Source organism: Carassius carassius, chromosome 25 (genome assembly GCF_963082965.1).
Source record: "Carassius carassius chromosome 25, fCarCar2.1, whole genome shotgun sequence".
NCBI lineage: Eukaryota > Metazoa > Chordata > Actinopteri > Cypriniformes > Cyprinidae > Carassius > Carassius carassius.
The window spans coordinates 9,066,659-9,076,912 of NC_081779.1; the positions used below are offsets into that span (position 1 = coordinate 9,066,659).

At 38.9% G+C, this 10,254-nt stretch overlaps 1 protein-coding gene and 1 non-coding gene across 4 annotated transcripts in view; one reads left to right on the plus strand and one right to left on the minus strand.

Moving 5' to 3' along the window:
- Positions 1 to 4,669, plus strand: part of LOC132104108 (growth factor receptor-bound protein 10-like) — a 52,396-nt gene extending 47,727 nt beyond the window's left edge. For all 3 annotated transcript variants that reach the window (XM_059509335.1, XM_059509337.1, XM_059509338.1), the window contains 9 exons: positions 134 to 271; positions 927 to 1,037; positions 1,233 to 1,331; positions 1,683 to 1,760; positions 2,204 to 2,320; positions 2,416 to 2,482; positions 2,605 to 2,692; positions 2,777 to 2,870; positions 3,410 to 4,669. In XM_059509335.1, the coding sequence (XP_059365318.1) occupies positions 134 to 271; positions 927 to 1,037; positions 1,233 to 1,331; positions 1,683 to 1,760; positions 2,204 to 2,320; positions 2,416 to 2,482; positions 2,605 to 2,692; positions 2,777 to 2,870; positions 3,410 to 3,556 (939 nt within the window). In that variant the 3' untranslated portion in view covers positions 3,557 to 4,669. The remainder of the gene's footprint in view (positions 1 to 133; positions 272 to 926; positions 1,038 to 1,232; positions 1,332 to 1,682; positions 1,761 to 2,203; positions 2,321 to 2,415; positions 2,483 to 2,604; positions 2,693 to 2,776; positions 2,871 to 3,409) is intronic.
- Positions 4,670 to 6,666: 1,997 nt separating this feature from the next.
- Positions 6,667 to 6,738, minus strand: trnap-agg (transfer RNA proline (anticodon AGG)). Its single transcript has one exon. It is a non-coding gene; the product is annotated as a tRNA-Pro (tRNA).
- Positions 6,739 to 10,254: the final 3,516 nt, after the last annotated feature.

Below are 10,254 nucleotides of genomic sequence, written 5' to 3' on the forward strand. Positions count from 1 at the left end.
TAACCTGGTTAAATAAAGGTAAAATAAATGTATTGTGTTGGCAAAGAGGCCGCGTTATTGAAGCATGAAAGGCATCCAGGTTTAAAGAACTCATTTTCCAGATGGTCCTCTGCTTTTTTCCCCTCCTGCACAGAATTTCTTGAATTCCAGCAGCTGTCCAGAGATCCAGGGCTTCCTTTATATGAAAGAGACGGGCCGCAAGTCCTGGAAGAAGCTCTACATGTTCTTGCGCCGTTCTGGACTGTACTACTCTACTAAAGGAATGTCTAAGGCAAGCTTCTCTTTAATATTATAATAAGAATTAAAGTCTTTGAATTGAATGTATTTCTGACCACATCAAGAACTTCTGACAGCTCTTATGTGGCTATTATTCATAAACTTTCTTGCAAATAAATAGAGTGCAGTCCAAAAGTCCATGTTGAAAGTCTGGGAACATGAACCTGGAAATATTTTTTTGTGATTTAATGTTGATTTTATATTCATGTCATCTGTTTTATTAGTAGATTATAAAAAGATGTAATTATTTATTTAAGAATTTCAAATAAATTCCATGAATTATTATTGTCATTTTATAAGGACCATAATTGTAATTGTATCATTATAATTTAATTATTTGTATTATTATTACTATTATTATTATTATTATTATTATTATTAAAAACCTGTAAAAACAGATAAACAAATAAGCATATTTATGTTCATTTTTCCATTTTCCATTTATGTAAATAATTCAAATTGTAATAAAAAATCAATCAAATTAGTCTCACTACAGCTGAAATGCTGAATAGATTTTTTACTAGTGGTCTTAGACTTTTGGACCATGTTGTATTTTTATTTTCATAATTGATTTCACTCTTCATAACAGTCATTATGTAGGTCTGTCTTTGGGAGTTGTATTGTGATTAATTTATAATTGGGTTCTTTAGGAGCCAAGGCACCTGCAGTTACTGTTGGACTTAGAGGAGAGCAATGTTTTTACTGTGACGACGGGCAGAAAGATGCACAACGCACCCACAGACTACCAATTCTGCATTAAGGTGAGCAGGATGATGGTCAGTAAATGAACAAAATCATTGACATTGAGAATAGAGGAGGCATGACTGGCACAGTTTCAAAAGTCTTAGATTTTTCCCCTTTAAATAACTACCCATGCCTCACCTGGTAAAGTGCATGCTAGTCTTCATTAACTTGAGCGCCTTGATTTGACAGTAGATATATTGCTTGATTGACAGCCCAGTAAGGGCAGGACAGAACAGAAGGAGTTGAAGATGCTGTGTGCCGAGGACGAGCAGAGCCGTACGTGCTGGATGACTGCTTTCAGACTGCTCAAGGTATACAGTAAAAACAGCACAATGATGACATATCATTACAATTAAAATATCTTGTTTCTGTTTTAATGTATTTTAAAATCCAATTTATTCCTATGATAGCAAAACCTAATTTTCAGCAGTCAAGTCTTCAGTATCTGCTTAATATTTTATGGAAATCGTGGTACCACCAGATTAAATATCTTATTTAATTATTTTTTTGTTGTTGTTTGCTAGGAAACTTATTCTACAAGCATATAAAATAATTATTAATTAGTTACTACAGATTTGTGGTGAACAAGCGGTCCCTCACATATTTCCCACACACACTCTTGTCCATCCTTGTTAACTCATACACACTCTTTTCTTTTGTAGTTTGGAATTCTCCTGTATCAGAACTACAAGAGCCCACACCAGAGAAAGACTGCCATATCAAACTTCGCCACACCTATGGTAAGAAACACATTCATGTGTTACTCAATGCTGACTCTCTAGTGCACTTGATGGGTTAAATGTTCTGTTTTCACACTTCTGTGAGTTCACCTGGTATTACATGCACCTTGTGAGCTCTTGCTGAGAGTTCTCTTAATCTGCTCATAACAGTATGAGCAGCGTGCTAATGAAGCGTGTGGCTATAGATTCCTTTACGCAGATTTGCATTTGGAACTTTCATTCAGGGCAAATGTATGAACACAGGGGTTGCCGTAGGGATTCATTTAGAAGGTATTTAATAAGGCTTTAGTGGTTTAATTAGAGCGGTTTAATGCTGATCATAGCAGGTTGTTGTTGAGGATGACGTATAGGATTTGTCTGTCATGCCTTTATTAATTTCTACATGTAAATGAACGCTTGTTTTCTACTAGACTGATCTAGTGTAATATTATTTTTTATTACAGCGGAGTGTGTCTGAGAATTCGCTGGTGGCCATGGATTTCTCAGGAAGGACGGGTCGTGTGATTGACAACCCTGTGGAGGCTCAGAGCGCTGCCATGGAAGAGGGACACACTTGGAGAGTGAGTGGTTGGATACATGTATACTCGGATCATGAATTAGGATTTGTAAGGTCTTTTTTATGCATTTATAGCAATTTTTTTTAATCTCTGTTCAGAAACGAGGTCAGAGAATGAACGTTTTGGGAAGCCCCAGTCCTCTACATCCCTCGCCGTTAAGCTCAGGTGAGTGTCGCAGCATTTCCTTACTGTTTAGCACCTTTAACACCAGTTGATTTAAGTGGTACTTCAATAGAAATAACAATATTTCATGCCAGTAAATGTGGACATTGCATTTATGTCCCCAGTGATCCACAGGACACAGTTATGGTTCCATGGCCGAATTATGAGAGAGGAGTCCCACAGGATGATTACACAGCAGGGCCAAGTTGATGGGTATGCTGTTTTCCACATTTATAGTCAATGTTAATTGCTGTTTCATAAGAGGGTAGTGGAATTAATCAGTGTTTTGTCTCACAGGTTATTCCTATTGAGAGACAGCCAGAGCAACCCGAAAGCATTTGTTCTCACGCTGTGCCATCATCAGAAGATTAAACACTTCCAGATTTTACCTGTGAGTCCCTAATAAACACAAACTGCCCTTTTACATGCATTAATGTTCATACTAGTATAAAGAGCAGGGCAAACTGCATGTTACCATATACTTTAAAAAGGCATAATTTATAGCTGTCAATGATTAAGAGAGGTACAGGAGAAACTTAAATGTTAAAATCTTTTTTAGGTTAAATTTATTTGTAAATTAATTAAAAAATAATAATTCTGTTATTTTCAGTATTGTGAAAAGCAAATGTTTATATTGCGTGATTTATTAAACGAAAAATTATAAATTATTGTGTTTATTAATTATATTATTTGTACTTAATTTGTAAGTATATTTTTATTTAATTTAGTGTAATATATACTGTTTAATATAATAAATATATAAGTAAATAATAGAAAAAGTATATTAAATGATTATGAATGGAATTGTGATTGTCTCTCTATAGGTTCTTGTTATCTTGATCAGACAGTTCAGCGATTTAAAAATTGGTTGACTGATTTAAAAATTAGTTTTATTAATGTTTTATTTTCACCTCTTTCTCTCTCTGGCAGTTTGAGGAGGACGGCCAGGTCTTTTTTAGCCTTGATGACGGCTCTACCAAGTTCACAGACCTGATCCATCTGGTAGAGTTCTACCAGCTCAACCGGGGCATCCTGCCCTGCAAACTCAAACACCCCTGCACCATGGTGGCCTTATGACCCCCTCCTGATCCTTACAAACACACACACACACCACACACAAACACACACACCCCCACACGTACATATACACACAAGTAACTGAGAACCTGGATGCTTTTTTAAATAATAATTTCCAGTCATTTTCACAATAAGCTGACGCAACCCAAGGGCACGAGAAAGATCTCTGCTTTTCTCGCTGCTCTGGGATTAGCACGTTTGGGAAAAATTATGGGACAAGATCAACTTCCCGAACACCCTGTCCTTTGTTTTTGAGCAGGATGGCGTTTTTTTTTTAAAACAGTCTCTGTGGTGATATTCATGAACTTTCAGTGAAATCGAGACTTTTTCATCATTCAGGACATGACACTAGACACACCCCCCATGAACTGATTGGATCGGGACGGTCGTTTCGTGTGGTGTGTCTGTGGAGAAGTTACTTGATGACGATTGATATGTATTATGTTTTTTCCTCCTAATATTTACCTGAATATTTTGCACTCTCAAGCTGAAAACCCTGAGCTTACCGCAACAACTGTTACCCATTTGCTTTCCTCCTACAGCTCACCCTTTCATTTTTTGTCCTCTTCTAAACTCTTCCTGGGGATTCCCTGTGTAATGATGGGATTAGTGCAGCAGCGATCACAGTAATGACAATTTGAGGTGACAAATCCTCAGCCAAATAATGTTACCTGGTCTTTCAAACATTGCTATGTCTATGTCAGCGAAGAGGGACTAGCAGCAAGGGGTAGCAGACTTGCACTTCGATAAATTATACTTGATTGCTATGCTTTACCAGCATAAGAAATAGTTAAATTTGGAGTTCTAATTAAGCTTTGCCTTAAAGGAATGTTCTGGGTTAAATATAACTTAAGCTCAATCAACATTCTCAGTCGCATGCCGTTGATTACAACAGAAAATGTACTTTAAAAAACAAAAGCATGTCGACAGTCACCTGCTTATAATGCAGCTCCATTTTTCTCAATTAACTTTCTTTGTAAGTGGATTTCAATCAAATTTTGTATTCAGTTTGATTCCAAGCTGTCAGACAAGTATTTCTGTTATAAACTAAATTATGCCACAGAGTTTAAAGGGACAGTTCACCAAAAAAAAAATTGTCATCATTGGTCAAAATGGTCATCATGATGTTGTTCCCAACATGTATGACTTTCCTTTTTCAGTGAGAGACAATTATTATTATTTTTTTTTTAGTTAATTGTCCCTTTAAATCTGATTTAACTCAATGTAGTAGTTTGGGGCGCAAAGGTTTTGATAATTATCCATCAAATATTAATTCAGATCATTTTTGTTTAAGAAGATGATGGCCTGTTTAGTCTCAATGAATTTGCAATGTTTCCTTTCAAAATGCACGTATTTCGCTCCTGGCATTGAAAGGCCATATTGATTGTGCGTAGTTTATATTTAGAGCCATCAAAAACTTGACTCGGGCCTTAAAGTGCCACTGAAACTTGACCCAGGCCTCTTACACAATTCAACAGGGTTGTTATTTGTTTCCTAAGCTGACTCCAGGTTGTGTTACTTAGCTATTAGTATAGCCCGAAGCTTAACAACTGCCTTTCCAAATCACTGTGCTGTTCTTGAGCCATGTTAAACCCCTAAAGTGACAGGCCAGGCCCATACTTAGCACCTGCAGGGACGCTCGAGGCCTTTGTGATGTCCCGTCTCACAGGCGTGTTCGTAATCCTCCGGGGCTGCGTGACATAATGCGGTGAGGAGATTATCTCCCGTGCCAGTTTTGCAAAAGGAGGTTAGTGGCAAAAAAGCCGGTGTACGGTTACCTGCGGCGCTACTCCAGTAGTCTCCTGTCTGTCCCTGACGCCCGCCTTGTTACCCTTCCAACACTGGCCCAGCAAGACTAAGCTATGGTTTTATATGCTAACTCTGACAGCTGACTGTTATACTGCTGAGCTAGAACCACACACGCCTAGGACGAGAGTGTGTACCATGCACACTGCGATTGACAAACACTTTATACCACACAAGCACCTTTTGATTTTCACATTCGATTCACGCTGCTTAACTTATGTGAAATGCTTTAAAAACTTAATCTAATATGTTAGCTACGAGCCTGGTCTGCCTTATCTTACGTTAACGCTTCTTTGCCGCTTCATACGCAAATCGTCTTTTGTAAATTAGCAAGCTTGAAGCTTGAAGCATTCATCGTCAGGGATTGCGGTTGGTTGTTCGTTAGATTTTGTAATTTAGTCACAGTTCCAGCTTGCATGAGTTAGGCAAGGACGCCAATACGCAGTATGTTCTTATTGGAATAGGCTATGTAAGTGTGAACGCTGATTCCTTCCGTCCGGGTGTTTGGATAATGCTTCTTTTTATCAGACTTGTGCTGTGTGGCTCACAATTATGAAAAGCCAAACATGCATGTAAAAAATCAACTTCCCTGATCTTTAATAAACCGTTTTGGTGGATTTTTTGAACACATGTGACTTGAGATTATTTGACATGAAGGCTATGTTTGGCTCAAATGTAGCTTTGTCTATTAGAAACATGGAAACCGTCACGCTCTTCTAAGTATGTGAAGCCTAAGGAGAGGTAGTAGATCTAACACTGTATTAAAACACCATCTATGACTATATAAATGTGGTCCACTCCAAAACAGAATGAAGATTTTGTGCATAAAGTGCAAATTATGCATATTCCCTCTCGACTTGTACCAGTGTGAAATATTTTTTAGCTTATATTGTGTTTTCATTTTTATGTCACAAATGTCTTTTTATAAAGAGTATATATTACAGTATTAAATTAAAAAATGTCTTCTGTTGTCTTTATTTCTCTATTGGTTTGATGTTCAGGATGTTTAGATTATTAGATTATGTAATGAGATTTTCCAGTATACCATTACATCCAATGGTTTTCTCATTCATAAGTGCTTTAAAAATACTTTTAAAAGGTTGAAGCTGAACAGCTGATAGATAGATAGATAGATAGATAGATAGATAGATAGATAGATGAGTTAGCCTATTGCATATTTCTATTTATGTAGATAGATGGATGGCTGGATTGATAGATAGACAGATACATAACTTAGACTATTGCATTTTTCTCTTTATGTGATTAATATAAATTCAAGTAATTTCCGAGAAAGATGTAAAAGCGGGCTCGTCCGGGATTTGAACCCGGGACCTCTCGCACCCTAAGCGAGAATCATACCCCTAGACCAACGAGCCTTAAAAATCCCAAGTAGAACTGTGTGCCACGTTGCATAGGACCATGAAGTGAGTTTGAGACGCTTATTTTGGCGGCGTCTACCGACTAATGGCGCCATCTGGTGGCAGAAACCGGAAGTTACAGAATTTTGTACTAATTATCTAGATTAATTTCAGCAAAGTAGCAGTTCCTTTCCTTTGACACTATAGCAGTGTTTAAAAGCCTGCAAAAAATAAAAACATGATGTCTGTTATATGAAAACTGAATGACATTAAAATATGACTGAATATATACTTGTAAAAAATATCTTCTGGTACCATATACCTTGTCTTTTACAAAGGACATTAGACATGCATTGTCACTGAATTAAATATTATATACATAGCACAATGTGGTGTATACCAGATGTGATTAAAAATAAAAAAGTCAACTCTAAGATAAAACTTTGCTCAAGGTAAATACCGATTCTATTACCGCCTTAAAAGTCAGTTAAAATGGACTGAGCTTTATGAGACAGAATACTTTGACAAATATGCTTAAAACGTGTGTGCTGTTTCGTGTTGAAATAGGACAACTGACTGCATGATTGTTGGTCTTGTCATAGACCATACATTACAGAAAAATTTTAGATACTTCTTGATATTTTGGGGAAGTGGTGGCCTAATGGTTAGAGAGTCGGACTCCCAATAGAAAGGTTGTGAGTTTGAGTCCCGGGCTGGCAGGAATTGTGGGTGGGGGGAGTGCATGTACAGTTCTCTCTCCACCTTCAATACCACGACTTAGGTGCCCTTGAGCAAGGCATTGAACCCCCAACTGCTCCCCGGGCATCACAGCATAAATGGCTGCCCACTGCTCTGGGTGTGTGCTCACAGTGTGTGTTCACTGCTCTGTGTGTGTGCATTTCGGATGGGTTAAATGCAGAGCACAAATTCTGAGTATGGGTCACCATACTTGGCTGAATGTCACTTCACTTCACTTCGATATACAGGTCCTTCTCAAAAAATTAGCATTTTGTGATGAAGTTCATTATTTTCCATAATGTAATGATAAAAATTTCATATATTTTAGATTCATTGCACACCAACTGAAATATTTCAGGTCTTTTATTGTTTTAATACTGATGATTTTGGCATACAGCTCATGAAAACCCAAAATTCCTATCTCAAAAAATTAGCATATCATGAAAAGGTTCTCTAAACGAGCTATTAACCTAATCATCTGAATCAACTAATTAACTCTAAACACCTGCAAAAGATTCATGAGGCTTTTAAAAACTCCCAGCCTGGTTCATTACTCAAAACCGCAATCGTGGGTAAGAATGCCGACCTGCGAGAGGGTAAGACACAAAAAGAAATTTCTGAACGAATAGGCTGTTCCCAGAGTGCTGTATCAAGGCACCTCAGTGGGAAGTCTGTGGGAAGGAAAAAGTGTGGCAAAAAAACGTTGCACAACGATAAGAGGTGACCGGACCCTGAGGAAGATTGTGGAGAAGACCGATTCCAGACCTTGGGGGACCTGCGGAAGCAGTGGACTGAGTCTGGAGTAGAAACATCCAGAGCCACCGTGCACAGGCGTGTGCAGGAAAAAAGTGACATGAAAGTGACATGACATTCAGCCAAGTATGGTGACCCATACTCAGAATTTGTGCTCTGCATTTAACCCATCCAAAATGCACACACACATTGCAGTGAACACACACTGTGAGCACACACCCAGAGCAGTGGGCAGCCATTTATGCTGCGATGCCCAGGGAGCAGTTGGGGGTTTGATGCCTTGCTCAAGGGCACCTAAGTCGGGGTATTGAAGGTGGAGAGAGAACTGTACATGCACTCCCCCCACCCACAATGCTTGCCGGCCCAGGACTCGAACTCACAACCTTTCGATTGGGAGTCCGACTCTCTAACCATTAGGCCACAACTTCCCCTAATATTCCCCTAGAATTCCCCTAGAATTCCCCTGTAGCCCATTTCCTTCCCCTAAGGAAATGGGCTACAGGTGCTGCATTCCCCAGATCAAGCCACTTTTGAACCAGAAACAACGGCACTGGACTGTTGCTCAGTGGTCCAAAGTACTTTTTTTCGGATGAAAGCAAATTTTGCATGTCATTCGGAAATCAAGGTGCCAGAGTCTGGAGGAAGACTGGGGAGAAGGAAATGCCAAAATGCCTGAAGTCCAGTGTCAAGTACCCACAGTCAGTGATGGTCTGGGGTGCCATGTCAGCTGCTGGTGTTGGTCCACTGTGTTTTATCAAGGGCAGGGTCAATGCAGTTAGCTATCAGGAGATTTTGGAGCACTTCATGCTTCCATCTGCTGAAAAGCTTTATGGAGATGAAGATTTCGTTTTTCAGCACGACCTGGCACCTGCTCACAGTGCCAAAACCACTGGTAAATGGTTTACTGACCATGGTATTACTGTGCTCAATTGGCCTGCCAACTCTCCTGACCTGAACCCCATAGAGAATCTGTGGGATATTGTGAAGAGAAAGTTGAGAGACACAAGACCCAACACTCTGGATGAGCTTAAGGCCACTATCGAAGCATCCTGGGCCTCCGTAACACCTCAGCAGTGCCACAGGCTGATTGCCTCCATGCCACGCCACATTGAAGCAGTCATTTCTGCAAAAGGATTCCCGACCAAGTATTGAGTGCATAACTGAACATATTTATTTGAAGGTTGACTTTTTTGTATTAAAAACACTTTTCTTTTATTGGTCGGATGAAATATGCAAATTTTTTGGAATTTTGAGTTTTCATGAGCTGTATGCCAAAATCATCAGTATTAAAACAATAAAAGACCTGAAATATTTCAGTTGGTGTGCAATGAATCTAAAATATATGAAAGTTTAATTTTTATCATTACATTATGGAAAATAATGAACTTTATCACAATATGCTAATTTTTTGAGAAGGACCTGTGGTGCAGAAAGTTCACTTTGCACGTTCGCATGAGTTTATCCCATATGTTGATCTCAGCTGGCTCGTTGGTCTAGAGAAGGGGTGTAAACTCAATTCCTGGAGGGCCGCAGCCCTGCTCCAATGTGCATAGCATGTAGTTTTCAAATAAGCCTGAAGGACTTGATTAGCTGGATAAGGTGAGGTTCATGAGAGTTGGAGCTAAACTATGCAGGGGAGTTTGACACCCCTCTGGTCTAGTAGCATGATTCTAGCTTTGAGTCCGAGAGGTCCTGTGTTTAAATCATGGACGAGCTTGTCTTTTCATTGCCAAAATTTAGGGGGAAAGATGAGATCAAAGTTAAGACCCCATGCTTGTTAAGTCTGACGTCACGTAGCAGCACTTCCGTGTCCAAAGGCTCTATCAGTTACCATGAGAAAACAACAAAAGGTGCTAATATAAACTCACAATGTGATAGAATACTAGCGAAAAAGTTATAATCTTAACCTTTACCTCCATACCGAAGTACCAGATAGCCAGACAATGAAAATATAAATATATATAATGATTGGTTTTTGGGACGCTGTGAGCACGGAGACTGTAGTGTATACCGTAAGTTTGAAAGCGTTTAGCTTAAATTATT